Source organism: Neoarius graeffei, chromosome 27 (assembly GCF_027579695.1).
Source record: "Neoarius graeffei isolate fNeoGra1 chromosome 27, fNeoGra1.pri, whole genome shotgun sequence".
NCBI classification, from domain to species: Eukaryota; Metazoa; Chordata; class Actinopteri; order Siluriformes; family Ariidae; genus Neoarius; species Neoarius graeffei.
Window position 1 is genome coordinate 35,338,848 of NC_083595.1, and position 22,793 is coordinate 35,361,640.

General features: G+C 42.3%; 1 protein-coding gene across 2 annotated transcripts in view; it reads left to right on the top strand.

Annotated features, from left to right (window-relative positions):
- The first annotated feature begins 14,504 nt into the window (after positions 1-14,504).
- The window catches only part of mtss1lb (MTSS I-BAR domain containing 2b), a 157,728-nt gene continuing 149,439 nt past the window's right edge, over positions 14,505-22,793 (top strand). The window contains exon 1 of one of the 2 annotated variants that reach the window (XM_060911662.1): positions 14,505-15,054. In XM_060911662.1, coding sequence (XP_060767645.1) covers positions 14,971-15,054 — 84 coding nt within the window. In that variant the 5' untranslated portion in view covers positions 14,505-14,970. The remainder of the gene's footprint in view (positions 15,055-22,793) is intronic. The other variant, XM_060911661.1, reaches the window with a different exon arrangement.

The following is a 22,793-nucleotide window of genomic DNA, read 5'->3' on the forward strand; positions in this document are numbered from 1 at the left end:
ATCGCGTATATCTGAGGAAAGCCCTTCATGTTTGGCATGAAAATTCACTGGAGATTTCCTCCTCACTAGATTCAGTATTCGTTTTGACAGATTTTCAATGAGTAGCCAATAAAATGGTATAAAACAAACTAATCTTTGTGCAAGCAAAATCTCTTTGTTAATATGCATGATCTATAAGAAGGCCTCTGGTTGACTGTGCACGCATGTGAGAAGCAGTGCAGCCAATCAGAGACTTCCGTATAGATAATGCATAGCATACTTCCTGTATGAACCATAGCAGGAGAAATCGCAGAACTATGAAAGTTAAATCACAACTGTAGCTAAAAGTTGAGCGATTTAGTTGTGGAATTCTTAGCACAACCCTGGGAAGAAGATATTATAACTGATCTCAGTAACAACGAAGATGAATTCGAGGATGACTTTGACCCAAAAAAGACCAAGTTTGAGTTTTTTGTGGAAAACGCTAAGCTGCCGATGCCAGCGATGTCAACCACATTGAGTGAAAGAAAGCTTTAAAGTTTAGTCACTTTTTTATATCATGTAGGCAGGTACTATGATCTTTCAGTAGTGTGTTGGTGAAGTTGTTATTGTGAGGGGCATCATAAACACGATGGGAATCAGTATTAATTTCATGAGTACGAGTTTACATTTCTAAGTCTTACAGAAGCCTAACATTACATCATTACGTTTGTATGCACTGTGTGGACAAACACTGAAGGCACATAAAAAGTAAGCAACCAGAAACTAGGATGAGAAGTTTCAGTCACATTCAATTCCAAGACTTTGACAAAGAACTGAAATGTACAGTGGTGCTTGAAAGTTTGTGAACCCTTTAGAATTTTCTATATTTCTGCATAAATATGACCTAAAGCATCATCAGATTTTCACACAAGTCCTAAAAGTAGATAAAGAGAACAGAGTTAAACAAATGAGACAAAACTATTATACTTGGTCATTTATTTATTGAGGAAAATAATCCAATATTACATATCTGTGAGTGGCAAAAGTATGTGAACCTCTAGGATGAGCAGTTCATTTGAAGGTGAAATTAGAGTCAGGTGTTTTCAATCAATGGGATGACAATCAGGTGTGAGTGGGCACCCTGTTTTATTTAAAGAACAGGGATCTATCAAAGTCTGATCTTCACAACACAAGTTTGTGGAAGTGTATCATGGCACAAACAAAGGAGATTTCTGAGGACCTCAGAAAAAGCGTTGTTGATGCTCATCAGGCTGGAAAAGGTTACAAAACCATCTCTAAAGAGTTTGGTCTCCACCAATCCACAGTCAGACAGATTGTGTACAAATGGAGGAAATTCAAGACCATTGTTACCCTCCCCAGGAGTGGTCGACCAACAAAGATCACTCCAAGAGCAAGGCGTGTAATAGTCGGTGAGGTCACAAAGGACCCCAGGGTAACTTCTAAGCAACTGAAGGCCTCTCTCACATTGGCTAATGTTTATGAGTCCACCATCAGGAGAACACTGAACAACAATGGTGTCCGTGGCAGGGTTGCAAGGAGAAAGCCACTGCTCTCCAAAAAGAACATTGCTGCTCATCTGTAGTTTGCTAAAGATCACATTGACAAGTCAGAAAACTATTGGAAAAATGTTTTGTGGACAGATGAGACCAAAATAGAACTTTTTGGTTTCAATGAGAAGTTTTATGTTTGGAGAAAGGAAAACACTGCATTCCAGCATAAGAATCTTATCCCATCTGTGAAACATAGTAGTGGTAGTATCATGGTTTGGGCCTGTTTTGCTGCATCTGGGCCAGGACGGCTTGCCATCATTGATGGAACAATGAATTCTGAATTATACCAGCGAATTCTAAAGGAAAATGCCAGGACATCTGTCCATGAACTGAATCTCAAGAGAAGGTGGGTCATGCAGCAAGACAACGACCCTAAGCACACAAGTCGTTCTACCAAAGAATGGTTAAAGAAGAATAAAGTGAATGTTTTGGAATGGCCAAATCAAAGTCCTGACCTTAATCCAATCGAAATGTTGTGGAAGGACCTGAAGCGAGCAGTTCATGTGAGGAAACCCACCAACATCCCAGAGTTGAAGCTGTTCTGTATGGAGGAATGGGCTAAAATTCCTCCAAGCCGGTGTGCAGGACTGATCAACAGTTACCGCAAATGTTTAGTTGCAGTCATTGCTGCACAAGGGGGTCACACCAGATACTGAAAGCAAAGGTTCACATACTTTTGCCACTCAGTTATGTAATATTGGATCATTTTTCTCAACAAATAAATGACCAAGTATAATATTTTTGTCTCATCTGTTTAACTGGGTTCTCACTGTAATTAATGTGTATAGACACAGACCTTTTTTTCATGCCCTTTTATTTTTAAATTTACAAGCACTGATGGTCATGCTGAGTGCCTTTAGTGGGTGCACATAACAGACTAGAGTAAATTTAATGAAATAGGCCTAATATATTTTGGGTAGATGGCATGGTGCTGTAGTGGTTAGCGCTGTCGCCTCACAGCAAGAAGGTTCTGGGTTCGAACCCCGTGGCCGGCGAGGCCCTTTCTGTGTGGAGTTTGCATGTTCTCCCTGTGTCCGCGTGGGTTTCCTCCAGGTGCTCCGGTTTCCCCCACAGTCCAAAGACATGCAGGTTAGGTTAACTGGTGACTCTAAATTGACCGTAGGTGTGAATGAGAGTGTGAATGGTTGTCTGTGTCTATGTGTCAACCCTGTGATGACCTGGCGACTTGTCCAGGGTGTACCCCGCCTTTCGCCCGTGGTCAGCTGGGATAGGCTCCAGCTCGCCTGCGACCCTGTAGAAGGATAAAGCGGCTAGAGATGATGAGATGAGATGAAATCTTTTTGGTATTGGTTTCTAACAGCTCAATGAACTCCTCTTTTTTCCAGCTGCACATGGGCCTGATGGATCACCGTGCTATCATCTTTTTTGTACCCAAATAAATTGTCCAGGTGGTCATTCAGTCACACTTCCCTCACCTGGACGTCTTCTGGCTTGCAACAGTATCTCTACAAACACATCCGAGCCTTTGTTCCTGAGCCGTACAAGATGTGCTGCTGCCAGATGGGTCAGAAGATGAAGAGATACAGGTGCAGGTACATAAAGGACAAGAAGGACAGAGTTGAGGTAATGGATGTGGGCAAGGATATGGGCATGGCTGGAGAAGCAGGCATGGCCATGGGTATGGTTGAAGCAAGGGGGCGTTTTGTTGTTATACATGAACTAAAGACAACATTTTCAAGGAATTTTAGAATCTTGGAACTTTTGGACTGTCGATTGAGGCTAAATGCTATATAAATATTCAAGTTATTTTCACTTGGTGTCATTTTTTTTCCAGTGTATTTTGAATTGGGATAACAATTTCCTACATTGTATTACATTAACAGCATTTATCGTAGCAGACACTCGTATCCAGAATGATGTACAACGTACCCAGAGCAGCCTGGGGAGTAGTTGGGGGTTAGGTGCCTTGCTCAAGGGCACTTTAGCCATTCCTGCTGGTCCAGGGAATCAAACTGGTGACCTTTTGGTTCCAAAGCTGCTTCTCTAACCATCAGGCCATGGCTTCCTCAAATACATGGAAAGGTACAAAGGGGGTTTAAAAAAAATCTACATTTTGTAACCATGTTAATAACATGTTCCTAAAAAGGTACAGTGAAGAAAATGTGGTCTGTACATCTGTGAAACGATAATAAGTATGTGCCCCAAATTTCATTTTAATATCTTTTTTTTAATGTGCATTGATAAGGAGTTTATGCAGTAAACTTTACAAGCAGATTTCTCCATTTCTGACTTTTCGTAAAAAATAACATCTGAATATTTCAAATGGCTATATATTTCAAATATATCTCAGTGTTTGATTGATGCAGGTCCGTGTATCATCCGATCATTCAAGTATTCCATTCAATCTGGAAAACGAAAAACAAAAAAAAAAACACTCAATATTTCGTTTTCCTGTTTTTCTGTATGACCAAAAAATGAGGGATTGGTGTTTGTTTTCCTTTTTCCAACTCAAAACAGAACAAATAATAAACAGGGAAACCAAAACGAAATAATAACTCTAATTTACGATTATTGATTTTCTCTATTCCCCACGCTACATTAGCCTTCCCGTGATCCTCAGCGACAGTCCATCATCATCTCTGCGTCTACGAAACAGAAAAATTGCATGTGCATGTATATATCAAGTAATTTATTCATACATCCTATTCATTTAATATATTAAGCCGATGATCTCTTAATTATTATTATCTCAATATAATAGTAATCTGTACTCGAGTTGAAGGGGGATGGGGGGGATGCCATCCCCCAGGAATAAAAAATGGTCAAAATCATCCCCCCTCTAAAACGGGCATCCCCCCTCCCTTCCCTTGAGCAATTTTATCAATAAATGTGGACATTACTTCTATTTAACATTGGAATTAGAAATGCCATTCCACGTAGCTCTGCTGAAACTGAGCATACAGTAAGCTACCGCGAGAGAGGGCGCGCGCAAGCGAAGCGTTTGAGGAGGTGACATTTAGTTGGGGTTCCGTTATTTTTGATTTCATTTGGCGTCAGTGACAGCAGCGGATTGCAGCATCATGGCCAAGCAGAGTGGACAGCAAGACCTAAGCAAGTTCGGATTTAAGATCAAGAAAAAACATTTCAGGAGGTAAGTCAAGAGTTACGAATATCAGTCCCACTTTCTGTGAGCCCACTATCATGCTGTAAAGTTCCCGATATGGAGCCTAATTTGTGGGCGGCGGATAACAACACAGCTATCATAATGAATGTTAGTTTGGAGTCTAGCCAGCTATTGATAGCTTACTCAGGTTCATGTTAGCTTTGATTTCTTGTATAAGGCCATTAATTTAATCAGCCTGGACGTTCGTTTGTTATTCTTCAGGCAACAAAAAGTGTTATTCAAGACAGGAAGGCTAAAATAAACGACACTAGCAGTTTTGAAGGCTTCATTGCCTCATTAGAGAGCCGGTCACAACTTGTAAGGCAGAGCAGGATTGGTGTAGGACTTGACAGTGTCTGCTAAAATGCAGCTTTCTTTTTCTTCGTCATAGGCTCTTCTTCTGTCGCCTCAATGGGCCTTTTCCCCTTTCCAAAGAAACTTTCCAAAGATGCCTGCTTTTAACTCATTTTGCTAGCTTGTATCCAGTATGTATCAAAGTGCTGGTATGTATCGAAGCAAAGTATCCAAGGCAGGTCCTTGGTAATCGTCAACGTTAAGGTGTCACGTGACCTAGATAACAGCGGGAATCAACGTTACAGAAAGAATCCGGTCATTTTTCAAAGCTCAAATCCTCGTTCAGATAATAAATAAATCAGAAATAACATTATAATTATCTCATCTCATTATCTCTAGCCGCTTTATCCTTCTACAGGGTCGCAGGCAAGCTGGAGCCTATCCCAGCTGACTATGGGTGAAAGGCGGGGTACACCCTGGACAAGTCGCCAGGTCATCACAGGGCTGACACATAGACACAGACAACCATTCACACTCACATTCACACCTACGGTCAATTTAGAGTCACCAGTTAACCTAACCTGCATGTCTTTGGACTGTGGGGGAAACCGGAGCACCCGGAGGAAACCCACGCGGACACGGGGAGAACATGCAAACTCCGCACAGAAAGGCCCTCGCCGGCCACGGGGCTCGAACCCAGGAACTTCTTGCTGTGAGGCGACAGCGCTAACCACTACACCACCGTGCCACCCCACATTATAATTATATTTAATTAAATTATCTTATCCACTGCTCTTTATTCCAGATGACAGTCAGCAGCAACTGCAACACAGTGCGGCAGGAGCTGGAGGACCCGGAGTGTGAGACAATACAGGAGCAAGCAGGAGAACCAACAGCTGAAGAGCTGAAGATTTACAATTTACTGTTGCTTGTTTTAGCTTATTGGTTCCCTACCTACCTCTGTATTTAACTCAATGTTCCCAATGTTCAGCTTTGAATAAAAATTCTATTGACTTGATATGAAAAGATTCAGTTGTTCATTTACATTGCCTGCTGAGGTTTTAATAAATTATTTACCAAACGATTTAAAAGGAGCCTACCATGACTAGTGCAATTTGAAGTGTAACTTCATAGTCATGGTAGGCTCCTTTTAAATCGTTTGGTAAATAATTAATTAAAACCTCAGCAGGCAATGTAAATGAACAACTGAATCTTTTCATATCAAGTCAATAGAATTTGTTGCCTGAAGAATAACAAACGAACGTCCAGGCTGATTAAATTAATGGCCTTATACAAGAAATCAAAGCTAACATGAACCTGAGTAAGCTATCGATAGCTGGCTAGACTCCAAACTAACATTCATTATGATAGCTGTGTTGTTATCCGCCGCCCACAAATTAGGCTCCATATCGGGAACTTTACAGCATGATAGTGGGCTCACAGAAAGTGGGACTGATATTCGTAACTCTTGACTTACCTCCTGAAATGTTTTTTCTTGCGATCTTAAATCCGAACTTGCTTAGGTCTTGCTGTGCACTCCGCTTGGCCATGATGCTGCAATCCGCTGCTGTCACTGACGCCGAATGAAATCAAAAATAACAGAACCCCAACTGAATGTCACCTCCTCGAACGCTTCGCTTGCGCGCGCCCTCTCTCACGGTAGCCTATTGTATGCTCAGTTTCAGCAGAGCTACGTGGAATGGCATTTCTAATTCCAATGTTAAATAGAAGTAATGTCCACATTTATTGATAAAATTGCTCAAGGGAAGGGAGGGGGGATGCCCGTTTTAGAGGGGGGATGAGTTTGACCATTTTTTATTCCGGGGGGATGGCATCCCCCCCATCCCCCTTCAACTCGAGTACAGATTACTATTATATTGAGATAATAATAATTAAGAGATCATCGGCTTAATATATTAAATGAATAGGATGTATGAATAAATTACTTGATATATACATGCACATGCAATTTTTCTGTTTCGTAGACGCAGAGATGATGATGGACTGTCGCTGAGGATCATGGGAAGGCTAATGTAGTGTGGGGAATAGAGAAAATCAATAATCGTAAATTAGAGTTATTATTTCGTTTTGGTTTCCCTGTTTATTATTTGTTCTGTTTTGAGTTGGAAAAAGGAAAACAAACACCAATCCCTCATTCTTTGGTCATACAGAAAAACAGGAAAACGAAATATTGAGTGGTTTTTTTTGTTTTTCGTTTTCCAGATTGAATGGAATACTTGAATGATCGGATGATACACGGACCGATGCATCACTAGTAAGCTTTTTTAATGGCCTTTGATGTAAACACAATAACTCAATTTTGAAAATATGACGCACGTGACTGGTTTTGTAATGTACGGTAAGGTCACATATGTGAATTCCTGATCACAAGAAACTTAAATTGTGGTCTTAACGTATTAGCTCGTAGTTATACCTTATTAAAAAATAACCACCATGTCACCTCAGCAGCTCTATATCTTCCACTTTTGAGCCATATGCTTAATTTGTTGTATGTTTGTCCATTTTGCTGTTTTATGAAATTAATGTACAAATTAACGCAATGTACAAACTGTGTTAGTGATCCAAGGTCAGTGTCTGGTGGTTTGGACTTGCTGTTTGTGCAAAGCCTAATCAGTAAGAGAAAAAAAAACCAAACAAACAAAAAACAGAACAAGAAACAAATGGCCAAAAAAAAAACCCCACAGACTTCAGCAAAATTTAAATTTGAAAGTCAGAAAAAGAACATGCAACTATCTAGATTGTTCTTCTTATGAAAGTGACAAGATGAATGATGAGATGAAAATGTGCAATTCAAGGTCTGGATGGATGGGGTTTGACTGGCAGGTCTAGGCAAGCTGGATGGGCTCTGTGGAGACCAGTAGGAGTGATGCTATGATGCTGATGCCAGCACTTTCCATCAGGCTGAGTAATGCATACTCTGGCAGGTGGACCCTCCAGAGAGACTAAGTAAGGGAACTCAAATGTGACTCAAAGATGACGCATCATACCCAAGCTATCATGTGTTTCCTTGATTCCTGTCACTGTAATCCTTTTCCAGAGCTCCACTGTGTACTTATCTTTACCCTTTCACTGCAACTTTAAGTTTACTGATGAGGTAACTGTGACCTTGCATTACATTATACTTGTTAGTTCAGTATTCAAAGAGTTAATAGTTAAATAATGTATAAATATTTTGATGTAAACGAGCTCACTGAATACACAAATAAAACAGATCTATCATGGAAAATTCAGATTAGAATGCATTTTTGATTATTCACTGAGGCTAGGCACAGTGATCAGCAATCGGCCTCTGTGACACAAAGTTCCATATGCTGTTTTTATTCAAGCTGTCCTGATGATGCAGCAATCCTTCACTCGGGATACACTCTAAAAATGGGGCCAGTACCGGTTCTTCAGGGCGATACCATAGAAGAACCTTTTTCAGGGCTTCAAAGAACTGTTTATGCAACAGTTCTTTAAAGAACCTCATTCATTCTCATCTCATTATCTCTAGCCGCTTTATCCTTCTACAGGGTCGCAGGCAAGCTGGAGCCTATCCCAGCTGACTACGGGCGAAAGGCGGGGTACACCCTGGACAAGTCGCCAGGTCATCACAGGGCTGACACATAGACACAGACAACCATTCACACTCACATTCACACCTACGGTCAATTTAGAGTCACCAGTTAACCTAACCTGCATGTCTTTGGACTGTGGGGGAAACCGGAGCACCTGGAGGAAACCCACGCGGACACGGGGAGAACATGCAAACTCCGCACAGAAAGGCCCTCGCCGGCCACGGGGCTCGAACCCGGACCTTCTTGCTGTGAGGCAACAGCGCTAACCACTACACCACCATGCCGCCCTCTTTAAAGAACCATTTAAACCATTTGTTTGAGCAGTGAAGACAGATTTGTGTAAACATAGCCTATGTGCATTGACCAGCAAATGGTAAGAGAATGCCAGGCTCTGAAGAACCATTTCCAATGTGAAGAACCTTTCACATAATGTAATGGTTCATCACAGAGTTTTGATTCTCCATGGAACCATCCAGAGATTTGAAGAACCACTGAAGCACCTTTATTTTTTAGAGTGTAGATAAAGAACATTCTCAACATACCTGCTTCACGAATTACAGATCCTCATCAGACTTTAAGATTATCATGTTGTAAATGTCCTGCATGTTAAACCCAAGGAAAACTCTTTCTTTCTTTCTTTCTTTCTTTCTTTCTTTCTTTCTTTCTTTCTTTCTTTCTTTCTTTCTTTCCATCCATTAAAACTAGTAGTTATTGCCCGTGACCCAGCTTTCCTCTGAATGGCCCAGTAGAGAGTCGAGTGGACACATGTGATATATATGTTTTCACTGTGTTCTGTCAAAATGACATAAATCGCTCCCCACGTCTCCTCGGTGACGTAGACTTGGCCCTAGCGGAAGTCCCTGGCGAGGAGCGTTGATTGCGAGGTCCTGTACAATCAAAACTCTCAGGCGGGTCGGGGAGGAGATTCTCCGCTGAGGCTGTGCGCAGTGTGTTAGCGTGAGCATGTAGCCTATGGGAAATGAATCGTGCGTTGGATTAGCACTAATCCCATGTTTTGGAAAATCGAAAATGTTGTTTTGGGCCCGTTTGGGGTGTCAGCAATCCATGTGCAAAATATAGAGTATGGGCGTCCAGCCGTGTCAATTTGCATAGGTGAACAGAGAGACAGACAGCCTTCCTTTAGTAGTATAGATTAGATGTAGATATAATGGAAGATGTAAGTCAGTGGAAATGGCACACAAAGACAGAATTACCGTACAAGTGTGTGTTTGTGTGTGTGTGCGCGCATGTTGGTGCAATACTGAGTATGTGTGTGAATGTCTGTGCATGGTTATTTATTGATTCACCAAAGTGTTTTAGTTGCTGAGATTAGGCGTAGATGGACAGTACCAGTCAAAAGTTTGGACACCCCTACTCATTCATAGTTTTTTTCTCTGTATTGTGACTATTTTCTACACTGAAGAACAATACTGAAGACATCCAAACTATGAAACAACATATGGAACATATATGGAATTATGGGGTGATAAAAAAAGTGTTTAAAAAAACCCCAAAATGTGTTTTATATTTTAGATTCTTGAAAGTAACCACCGTTTACCTTGATGACTCTTTGCACACTATTGGCATTTTCTTAACCAACTTCATGAGGTAGTTTCCTGGAATGCTTTTCAATTAACAAGTGTGCCTCGTCAAAAGTTAATTAGTGCAATTTCTTGCCTTCTTTATGCATTCGAGAGCAAACAGTAAATAGTAAATAATAAAAATACAGTAAATGACCCTATTCCACAACTGTAGTAATCCATATAATGTCAAGAACCGCTCAACTAAGTAAAGAGAAACAACATCCATCATTACTTTAAGACATGAAATGTCTTTTGATAAATAAAAATAAAGAAAAACCACTGAAATAGAAGGTGCGTCCAAACTATTGACTGGTACCAGTAGGTACTGTGCATGTACTCCATGTTGTTACACAAGTCAAACCTAGAATTATATGTGTATGCGTTTGTGTGTGTAATTACTGATTTCCAAAAAATCTTTTAGTCGCTGAGATTAGGTGTAGATGCAGATGTATATGATTACACAAGTCAATATGATTGCCCTACAAAGATACAAAGCCTCCATGTGTGTCTGTGGGGGTGGCATGGTGGTGTCGTGGTTAGCACTGTTGCCTCACAGCAAGAAGTTTCTGGGTTTGAGCCCAGTGACCAATGGGGGCCTTTCTGTGTGGAGTTTGCATGTTGTCCGCGTGGGTTTCCTCCGGGTGCTCCGGTTTCCCCCACAGTCCAAAGACATGCAGGTTAGGTTAACTGGTGACTCTAAATTGACCGTAGGTATGAATGTGAGTGTGAGTGTGAATGGTTGTTTGTCTCTGTGTGTCAGCCCTGCAATGATCTTGCAACTTGTCCAGGGTGTAATAATAATAATAATAATAAATTTTATTTAAAGCGCCTTTCAGGGTACTCAAGGACACTTAACAATAAAAGTGTAAAAATAAAATCAAGCAATTATAAACAATTAGAAATAATGAAAAATAAGATGAATAAAACAAAGCAAGACAGGAATATATAACAAGTAAACTATCAATAAAAAAAGAAAAACGCCTCTCGCCCATAGTCAGCTGGGATAGGCTCCAGCTTGCCTGCGACCCTGTACAGGATAAGCAGTTACAGATAATGGATGGGTGTGTCTGTGTGCGTGCACATGCGGGGAGAGGGGCGCTGAATGCATGCGTGAATGCATATGCATGTTTTATTTATTTATCCACTCCACCCCGCTCTCTCAGATCCTCTAGCTATAATCTCTTTGCTGTTCCTTGCACTAGACTCACTACCCTGGGTAGTAGGTCCTTCAGTGCCACAGCCCCCAAGCTCTGGAATTCCCTTCCTCAACCCCTCTGTGACTGCTCTTCTCTTCCTTTCTTCAAATCTCATCTCAAAACCTTTCTGTTTCATGAACATTTCTCCACCAGTGCATAAACTCACCACTCTTTAGCAACTCTTTTTTTGTGTGTGTTTTCTCTAACTTATGTAAAGCGACCTTGAGTTTGAGAAAGGCACTATATAAATGTAACTTATTATTATCCATAACCACTTATCCTGTACAGGGTCGCAGGCAAGCTGGAGCCTATCCCAGCTGACTACGGGCGAAAGGCGGGGTACACCCTGGACAAGTTGCCAGATCATCGCAGGGCTGACACATATGCCGCTTTTCCACTACAAACGCGGCTGAGCCGTGCCGTGCTGAGTCGGGCTGAGTGGGGCTGTTGGAGTTGCATTTCGACTACAACCGCGCTGAACCGTGCTGGCTGGAAGTGGGTGGACACATTGGGTGGAGTTAGCGAAAGTGGGTGGACGTCACGTGATGTCGTTAAGCAGTGCAAACAGTGACATCAGTGATCTTTTAAGCGGTAGTCTCATGACCCGAATAGTAAACAATAAACATGGAGGACATGGAGTCGTTAGTGTTGCTGGTCTTGGTGCTGTGGCTTGTTGTCACCGACAACGCGGACAGATACTGGCAAGAGCGTATAGATGAGGCGAGGCGCATAAGGCTTCAGAAATTCTCGTAATTCTTCTCCTTCCGGGTTTGCGGTGTTTACAGATCCCAGCGTGCTCGCGGGGCGTGTGTGGGCGTGTGAGGACACTCCTCCTCACCAATCAGTGCACAGGGGAGTGTCTGCTCACGCCCCCAACCTCACTCAGCACGGCTTGGCTCGCTTCAGCCCCACTCCAAAACGGTGCGAGTTTTAGGGGCTAAGCAGGGCTGAAGCGAGCTGAGTCGTGCTGGTTTTTGGTAGTCGAAACGCGAGCCGTGTCGGGCTGAATTGAGCTGAAGCGAGCTGAAGTGAGCTGAAAAAGGGTAGTGGAAAAGGGCCAATAGACACAAACAACCATTCACACACTCATTCACACCTACGGTCAATTTAGAGTCACCAGTTAATCTAACCTGCATGTCTTTGGACTGTGGGGGAAACCGGAGCACCCGGAGGAAACCCACGCAGACACGGGGAGAACATGCAAACTCCACACAGAAAGGCCCTCGCCGGCCACGGGGCTCGAACCCGGACCTTCTTGCTGTGAGGCGACAGCGCTAACCACTACACCACCGTGCCGCCCAGATGTGTTGTTGTCATGAAATTTAAAATCACCTAATTTTTCTCTTTAAATGATACATTTTCTCAGTTTAATCTTTTGATATGTCATCTATGCTCTATTCTGAATAAAATATGGAATATTGAAACTTCCACATCATTGCATTCCATTTTTATTTACAATTTGTACTTTGTCCCAACTTTTTTGGAATCGGGGTTGTACATACTCATAGGTTTGTAAATGAAAAAATGCATTGAATACATTTGAGAAAATAACGCGGTCTTTGCATCATTCTTTCATCTCATGTTGCGAGCTGTTGAGATGTCGGACAATGATTAGGCCAAATCAGCTTTATCCGGCAGTGTATGGATAGTGGCTCAACATCTTACCCTCGTCAACCAATGCAGTTTGACCATGCTTTCTAGTGCGATCGTGTTGCACTTGCACAGAACTAGGTTTTTCCGCACAAACCACAGGAAGTCCATACAAGGTTCTAGAAACCCTAATGAGGCTGAGGTGACAATCTAGTTTAAAAAAAATGTTAGAAAAATTACAGTGCGCGCTTTTCTAATATTCTTATGTGGCTATTGAAAAAACGTATGGTCCAACAAAGGGGGGTCACGGGCACCCCAGGACCCCCCAGCTACGCCCCTGCATTATCTGTAGCGACTTATCCTGTTCTACAGGGTCGCAGGCAAGTTAGAGCCTATCCCAGCTGACTATGTGTGAGAGGCGGGGTACACCCTGGACAAGTCACCAGGTCATCGCAGGGTTGACACATAGACACAAACAACCATTCACATTCACACCTACGGTCAATTTAGGGCCACCAATTAACCTTTGGACTGAAGAGGAAACCCAAGCAAACACAGGGATAATATGCAAACTCCACACAGAAAGGCCCCCGTTGGTCACTGGGCTCGAACCCAGAACCTTCTTACTGTGAGGCAACAGTGCTAACCACTACACCACCATGTCTATCTATCTATCTATCTATCTATCTATCTATCTATCTATCTCTCTCTCTCTCTCCATCCATCCATTATCTCTAGCTGCTTATCCTGTCCTACAGGGTCACAGGCAAGCTGGAGCCTATCCCAGCTGACTATGGGCGAGAGACGGGGTACACTCTGGACAAGTCACCAGGTCATTGCAGGGCTGACACATAGACACAGACAACCATTCACACTCACATTCACACCTACGGTCAATTTAGAGTCACCAGTTAACCTAACCTGCATGTCTTTGGACTGAAGAGGAAACCCAAACAAACACAGGGATAATATGCAAACTCCACACAGAAAGGCCCCCGTTGGTCACTGGGCTCAAACCCAGAACCTTCTAACTGTGAGGCAACAGTGCTAACCACTACACCACCATATCTATCTATCTATCTATCTATCTATCTATCTAGATATCTATCTAGATATCTATCTATTTCCATCCATCCATTATCTGTAGCCGCTTATCCTGTCCTACAGGGTCGCAGGCAAGCTGGAGCCTATCCCAGCTGACTATGGGCGAAAGGCGGGGTACACCCTGGACAAGTCACAAGGTCATCGCAGGTCACTTTCGAACCTCCAATTAGCCTAACCTGCATGTCTTTGGACTGTGGGGGAAACCGGAACACCCGGAAGAAACCCACACAGATACGGGGAGAACATACAAACTCCATACAGAAAGGCCCCTGTCGGTCACGGGACTCGAACCCAGAACCTTCTTGCTGTGAGGCGACAGTGCTCACCATTACGCCACTACTATGTATTTATCTGAGATTAGGTATAGATGCAGTTGTAGTGTGGAGTCTTTAAATGCCCCACAAATATAGAATTACACGTGCGCGCGCGCGTGTGCGGGACTGTCAGTGCGTGGACGCGCGTGCATGTTTCTCTTCCCTCAACCTCCCCCGCGCGCGCTCCTTTTCCACGTGACCTCCTCCTTCCATTCTCATGGCTCGGATTACCGACGGGCTCAGTGCAGAGACAGCAGTCGCGCGCGCTCCCGCCTCAGCGTCCGACTTTCACGCGCTCAGTCTGCGCTCCCCGCTCCGGCGCCGCTCCATCAGTCCGGCTCGGTTGGAGAAGATGACCGTGAATCCTGCACCATCTGCGAGCTTCACCTCCTCGCTCAGGGAAAAGAGGGAGTGAATCTCTCTTTTCTCTTTCAACCGGGGAGGCAGTCGAGTCTCAGCACTCATTCAATCTTATTCGATCTGTCTTTTTTTGTTGTTCAAATCCCTTCTGTCTCTTTGCGCATTTTCCCATCCTGTCCTTGGTTTGGTGGAAACTGCACCGTTATCCCAAACGGAAGGGAATATACTGTACCCGGGGCATCGTGTCCATATCAGGCTCTGTCTGTCTTTCTTTTCTTTTCTTTCCTCTGTAATCATGGAAAACATCAATGTGGAGACGGTAGAGAAGGAGTGCGGCGCGCTTGGTGGACTCTTCCAGGCGATTGTCAATGACATGAAGGTGGGTTACAGCCTCGAGCCATACGACAGTGATTCATATGCAGCATTCGGTGCATCTCCTGCAGATCTGCATCAGATTCCAGCACTGCATATATCGTGCACATGCACATGCATTGCGTCCAGGAGACTATCCAGAAGCGCAGGTGCTTCAGTGCATGTTGGTATTTTGATCAAATCATTTGCTCTCTGAACCACATTGATGAGATCCTTCCTTCATTTTGGTTGATGTGAGTTCTGTGCAAGAGAGATGGTGATTATTGCAACATTCTTCTGTACTAGAATTGCAACAAAAAAAAAAGAGGAAACAATAAATTCTCCAAACCAGTTTGCTGAATTAGCAGATACAACCTCACCATTCTGTGTCATCCAACCATGGCTGGTGCTCTTGCTGTCTTGCACACGATAGAAAGAAAAGATACCAGATGTCTCTTTTTTGATTGATTTGTTCACTGTAAAGACAGCTGGAAAGCTAGAAAGCACAGGTCTGTTGTGGGTTTCTCCTGGATATGGTCTGTCCTTCCTTTTTTTTTTTTGGTGATCAAGACAATGAAGTGAAATGGGATATTGACTTAGAGGCTGTCATGAACCAGATTTACCAAGGTTCTGAGTATCCATGTCGTCTCGTCGAGATAAACTGCTCAAAATGGGAATGCTCCATTTTTCTATTCCCTCCTTACTTTCTTTTATCTATTCCCATTGCCTTTGCTTTTACATTTTGACTTTGTACACATACTGATCTTCTTCACCATGCTGGTTTCCCTAGGTCGCATGCCACCTATGCACCAGTGGATTGCAAAAAATATGGGTATAAACATGACTCACCACGTTGTCATATGTTCGAATAGCTTTGCTGTACTAGATCACAGGGGTCAGTGTTTGCACTGAAGCACCAAATGAGGCCAAAATGAACTCAGTGTTCCATTGGGCACTTCTCAAAACATCACAGTCGTGCTTTCATTATGACCTTTGTGCCAGATTATTGATCCATGTACTGTGTTGGTTTGGTCTTCTGCATGAACGTTTTATTGAATTTGAAACCTTTGACGATAGCAGAATGATAGATACTGTAAACAATGAATAGATGTTTAAGATATTTCAGACATGGACCCTGATCTTCATTCAGCATGCTCTCGTTTTCAGATTTGATCATTCAACAGCAGATGTATTCTCTGTGCTAAGCCTGGTGACATTTCAGAGTTCTTCGAAACCCATGTGGGGATTTTTTATTTTTTTTTTTCCAATCATAAAATCAGATGAACCCATAGAATGAATGCTGCTTGTTCATTGTGGTGACGCTTGGTCTTTATATGAATGCTGGGATTGCTTCACAACCACAGGGAAGTTATTAAATGCCTTTCCGGATGCTGCAGTTTCGCTGTTCTGATTTTTCAGAACATTGAGTAATCAGCCATCTGGTTTCCGTGGACGTACAGACTTCAGCACTGGTGTTTCCTTTGTTGTATGAATGAAATCCACGCTCTGTATGCATGCATAGTTTGTCTGGTTTGCTCTTGGAGTGTGTAGCTCGGTGCCCACGTTCCTTTGTTGCTGGGGGATGGCACCCTGAGGGCATGACTGCGCACTCCTTATATGTGTCTGACAGCCAGCATGCTGTCTGGATGGCCTTTGTTCTGGTGGACGAATACAGTAGGCACCCCATCAAAATATTGAGCTGTGGCCTACATCCATTGTATGTCAAATTTCCTTTGAAAGACTGCAAATTGAATGGATGGAGATGAATAAGTATTGACTACAAATAAAATGGGCATATTATAAGGCTGTATTATGCATTGCCACTGAGAACATAAATGCCATTCGACCAGATGTGTTGATTTATCTGAATGACCTTGTGTGTATGTTTGAATGTGTTTGCCTTGAGACACTCATTGAAAAGAGGGACTGTAACAACAGCATGTTGATTATGAGCTTGAATTATTGGCTGGAAAAAAAAAATCAGCTTTTAAAGCAGGAAGGAGGGAAGAACCTCGAGTCCCTGTCTTTAATCCAATATTTGAGAAACAAGGGGGGTGTGGTTTGACCACCCGGGCTAGAGGTGAATGATGCAAGCACTCATGTGTTTGCCAGCTGGACCTGCTATATATCACTCCTGTTTATGTTCACAAGCCTCCTGCTGAGATGTGCATACCAGCATCCAGAGACGAATAACTCAACGCACGCATGCACACAAAGGCAGCTCCGCTTTGTATTTCCTGACTGGAAGGCCTTTGTCATCCTTTTAACTTGCCGTATTCACTAAGAAGGAGGTCATATATAAATTAGCTGTGAATCAACCCCAATAGCACATGAAACCATGGCTCTAATAGGCTCTAATGTAACCTGAGCTTACTGAGTGCACAGTATCTGCACAAGCAGCGCTATTTGCAGGATTGGAGAACGTGTGAACAAGAGCATGTGTTCCCCTTCTCAGTTCCACCTAGTTTTTTTCCCAACCTGACAATCCTAGTGAGACTACTCATGGTCTTCCACTTATTTATTTAGTGCGTAGGGCTGCTGGGTGTTTCCTCGGCCCTCTGACGGCTCATTAGAGATGAATTGTCCCGTCTTGGATGGAAGAGATGTTTTGGAAGCGTGCCAGCTTGGTTAAGGCGTTATTGGACCTGTCCAACTCATTTTGTCTCTTCCATCTGTTGACTCTTGGGAAACCTCATAAAGAGTAATCATTTCGTGCCGTAGTAGATGAAATATGTCTGATCAATGTGTGTGCTTTTGAGCTCATTCCAAGGGTTGTAGTATTCCTTCAAAATACAGTTTTCTGTCAGTGATATTGAGGTGTGGTGATGTTCCTGGGGCTTTTGTAGTCTCATCTCATCTCATTATCTCTAGCCGCTTTATCCTGTTCTACAGGGTCGCAGGCAAGCTGGAGCCTATCCCAGCTGACTACGGGAGAAAGGCGGGGTACACCCTGGACAAGTCGCCAGGTCATCACAGGGCTGACACATAGACACAGACAACCATTCACACTCACATTCACACCTACGGTCAATTTAGAGTCACCAGTTAACCTAACCTGCATGTCTTTGGACTGTGGGGGAAACCGGAGCACCCGGAGGAAACCCACGCGGACACGTGGAGAACATGCAAACTCCGCACAGAAAGGCCCTCGCCGGCCACGGGGCTCAAACCCAGAACCTTCTTGCTGTGAGGCAACAGCGCTAACCACTACACCACCGTGCCGCCCGGCTTTTGTAGTATTTGTGCAAATGAAAAGTAAAAGACACAGAGGTCCTTGAGGACATTTCTCACTTCTTCCAACCCATTGCCTTTGAAATGCTGAATCTTTGTATGTATTGAAATTTGGAGCTGCAACAAGTCAAATGCACTACTTTAATGGCGTTTAGTAGACACTCTTATCCAGAGCGACGTACAACATACCCAGAGCAGCCTGGGGAGCAGTTGGGGATCAGGTGTCTTGCTCAAGGGCACTTCAGCCAGTCCTGCTGGTCCAGGGAATCGAGCCAGCAACCTCTGGCTCCAAAGCCTCTTCTCTAACCATTAAGCCATAGCTTCCCAGCTAATCATATCAACACTACTAGTTGTTTATATGATTAGAAGATTTATCATCACATTCTATGGATAAAATTGTTGTTATTGCAGGCAGTTCAACCGCTCCTGTGTTCTGTTTGAGAGGAAGTTCCCTTAGTAGGGAGCAACATTAGTTTTCAAGTCTGTCCCTGTTGGAGGAAAGATTCCAAATTGAATCAGTATCGCATATATTTTTCTCATTGAAGGCAGTCCCTGACGAGTTTTATATAAAAACATGGAAAAAATGCATTGGGTCTTCAAGTACAACATTGTGATAATATTGTTGAACTTTAGAGATTGTGAAAAATACTAGGCACAGTTTGGTCATTTTTACACCTTTGAATACTGAGGTTAAAAAAAAAAAGTGGCAGCAAGCCTGGCTACATTTCACTTAGCTGTAGGTTAGCGCTGATTTGATTAGCTTTCACAATTTTGCTAGCATCATGTTTGCCTAAAGCGTTCATTTTCACTTGACACACACACAAGCTGATGGTTCATTTTTCTTGCAGCTCAGTTTAGATAACTCGAACAGTATACTATGTTTGTCTTAGTTTGGTCAGTGTACGCGTGTATTTCCCAGCCACAGTTTCAGTGATGAATAAGGAGCTCCAGATGGCCTATGAATGATCAGCTGTCTTTGTTGTTATCTCTGTAGACCGTAAGTTCCTGCCCGCCAATGCCAGTATAACCCAACTGTGATCATTTTACCCACGGACTTTGACAATGCTTATGGCCCTATTTCTAGAAAAAAAATTCAGTTTTTAATTTTTTAAATTTTTTTTTTAAGTGAAGCACTAGGATTCATTCATTCATTCAAATTAATTTATTTATACATACATACATACATACATACATGGGAGGTATGTCAGTCACTCTATGCTTATTCGTTGACCAGTGACTAACACTAAGGATGGATTTATTCAAACAGAAACAAACAAAAAAAACTTGGCAGTTTAGGATGAGAGAGAGAGAGAGAGAGAAGCAGTTTTCCATGGTAAGTGGTTTCCATCATTCCGTACAACATGGTCCCAGGCTACAGTGCTAAATGTAGGAGCTAGAGACCATTTGCTTCTCTCAATCATTCACTCATTCGTTCATGGAAGTGAGTAAAATGTCAAGCCTAAGACTAGGTGCCTGTTTTTGTCCTCAGCCCAGAAAACCACAGAGCCAATCAGATTGGCTTTAAAGTAGTCACTCAGCTCATAAGATGTCTCCTGGAATCCACCAACCTATCAATGTCTCTCCCTCAGACAAGTCATGTGTTCTTCTATTTTCCACATTTGTTGAGTAAAAGGAGGGAGGAAGGGAATGTTGGAAAGGGAATGCAAAAACGCTCCTCGATATATCTTCTGCAGTGTCAGGTTCAGTCAGTGTTGTAGTCGAGTCACTAAACCTCGAGTCCGAATCCAGTCTCGAGTCCCCGGTGTTCACATCCAAGTCAAGTCCAAGGCACTAAAGAAAATTTCGAGTCGAGTCCACTACTAATCCGAGTCGAGTCCACTACTGATCCGAGCTGAGTCCGACACAAGCCCCGCTATCAACAGGGCAAATAACATGAGAGAGGGTTAACACTAGCTAGTTCATGGGTCCATTGGGCTTTCTCTCCAGGCATTTTAGCACCATTAACGTTAGTTTGTTCCTGAACATGATGTGCATTCACCTGTGCAAGAGAATGCACAGGTGAATGTGCATTCTCTTGCACAAAATTAATATAAAAATTAATGTATATATAAATATCTTATGCCAAATTATTCTGGCATGTTACAAAAATAAAGAAAAAATCCGAGTCCTCGTCTCCAATTTACAAGTCCGAATGCAGTTAATGCACGACAGCAGAAAATCACTAACGTGAGCCATTTCATGTTTGACAATGTTATGCACACATTTCAGAATTACAGAAACAGAATAACTGTAGCGTTTGAGTGTTTTCATATAAAGTACTGCAAGGACTGTCAGATGTCAAAAGCCGCACGTTGATATCTGCGATAATAAGAATTTGACGGCAGTGAATGTGGGTCAAAATTGCTACCATTTCATGGCTTTTTGTCTCATTTTTTCAATGAGGAAAGTTGTACATCTTCTGTATTGTAATATAATATGATTTCAACTTATTGGATGCACTGTTTGTGCTAGTGTATCATATCTTTTAGGCTGAAGTACACCATTTTGTTGCAATGAAATGTATGCAGTGTGACAGATTTACTATTGAGATATTTTCTGTCAAATTTATCAAGCTCATGATGTCAAATTTGCATTTAATATCTAGTTTATAATGAATTTCTCATCTACAAAGTATCCAGATGGGGGGAAAAAAACCCAAACATGTTCACAATATAACTTCCTAATACTACTGAGGTATGATTCAAAATGGTACGTCAAAATGACAAAAATCTCCATCGTGTCCGTAGGCCCCTCTGTGTACACAATGCTGAGAGACCTACAATGAGTTCAGTGCAATAACTATGAAGGGTCTTTAGTAACAACACAATATGTCTATATGGTACTTGGAATGTCTTGCTGAATTACAAAATGCAGGACAATTTACTCACTTGTAGTGTCCGTAGCCCACCTGTAGTGTCCGTGGGCCCCATGTTATCTCATACAAAGAGTCAATTACATAAAAAGCTATAGGCAACTTATTGAAATAATCAGGAAAAATCAGTCATTTTCTCTGTTGTGACACAGAAACAAATACACAAGGAACTTTTTCATGATATTTGGAAGATTTAATTACAGTTCAAAACGCCACATGTTGAGAATTTTGATCTTGCGAGAGTTAAAACAAAGTATTGGGATAATATTGCTTTTAAAAATTGTAGACCTGAATATCGTTAGTTAATCAGAACATGAAAAGGATGTATCACATGAACAAAGTAATATGGCAAAATGTAGTGTACGTCGGCCCCTGATAGTGCCGTAACTTGAATGTTTGTAACTTTTTTTGCTGTTGAAGATTAGTGAGAAAAATTTTAGAAGTATATATTAGACATAATTTGTGGCAATATACCATAGGTTTCTGCTGGAAAAGGCATGGTCAATTTTTGGCCCTCAGTGAGACACCTTTGGTACACATTAGTGATTTTCTGCTGACGAGTCCAAGTCTGAGTCATCAGAGCTCAAGTCCAAGTCAAGTCACGAGTCCTTAAAATTAGGGCACGAGTCAGACTCGAGTCTGAGTCCCGGACTCGAGTGCTACAAGTCTAGTTTCAGTAGACATCTTTATATGATGCAAAATTTTGACATTTTGACACAGGTGTGATTTTCTTTTTTTATTTTATTTTTTTGGTCATTTCTGATGACCCATATCTGATTTACTTCACTCCCTGGGCAAAATACACAAAGCTGAAAACAGCAGCTCTGTACCAGTAGCATCACCGTTATGGAGCATAACCCCCACTGTACAAGAGACGATTTCATACAAGTAGAGTTTCTTCCAAATATGTTCATCAAGACGTCACACGAGGTATACCAATGAGATGAAAATTCCTTACTGCTGCTCTGGCAAGCACCACATTACCTATGTCTAGCTCCATCTCACAAGAAACGTGGCCGAGGCTGGGAAGTAAGGAGTGGTGAAACGAGCAGAGTTGAAATCTTTGAAGATGAATAGGCAAACATTTCACTTTTTGTGGGACCATTTGCATGCACGACCGTCCCATATTACCGTTTCTCCAGGCTATTGCTCTGTGTAATCGTGTTGTGTCAGCCTCATGGTGGCTTGTGGCAAGCCATCTGTCGCACTTGGGCACATTTATTAGCAGCCAGTCTATCGACACGTATCAACTTCTAAATGAGCATGAAAATTTGATGTGAGTGTTTAGATGTGAGTCAAATTGCCAGACATTTGATACGTTTCACATTTAGAATGTGATTTGAATGTGGCCTGGATCAGGTGTGAAAAAATGCGATCCGAGCTTGGCAACAATATCCGATCTGTCAGACAAAAAAAAAAAAGGGAATTGGTTGGCAGTGCAATGTAGGTAAATCTCTCTGTAAACAAATTTGAGAAAGGAGTAATGAATAATGAATTGAAGAAAGAAAAACATGAATAAATTCATGCATCATGTCAAATATTTCAACAGGGCTAACGATTTAGCCGACCCAGTGCCACAAGGCATCTACATTCTCATTGGTTTTCATTAGTGTGGTGATATCGGTATGCTTCCTTGTTCATAAATTATGCAGCCAAGTCTTCTT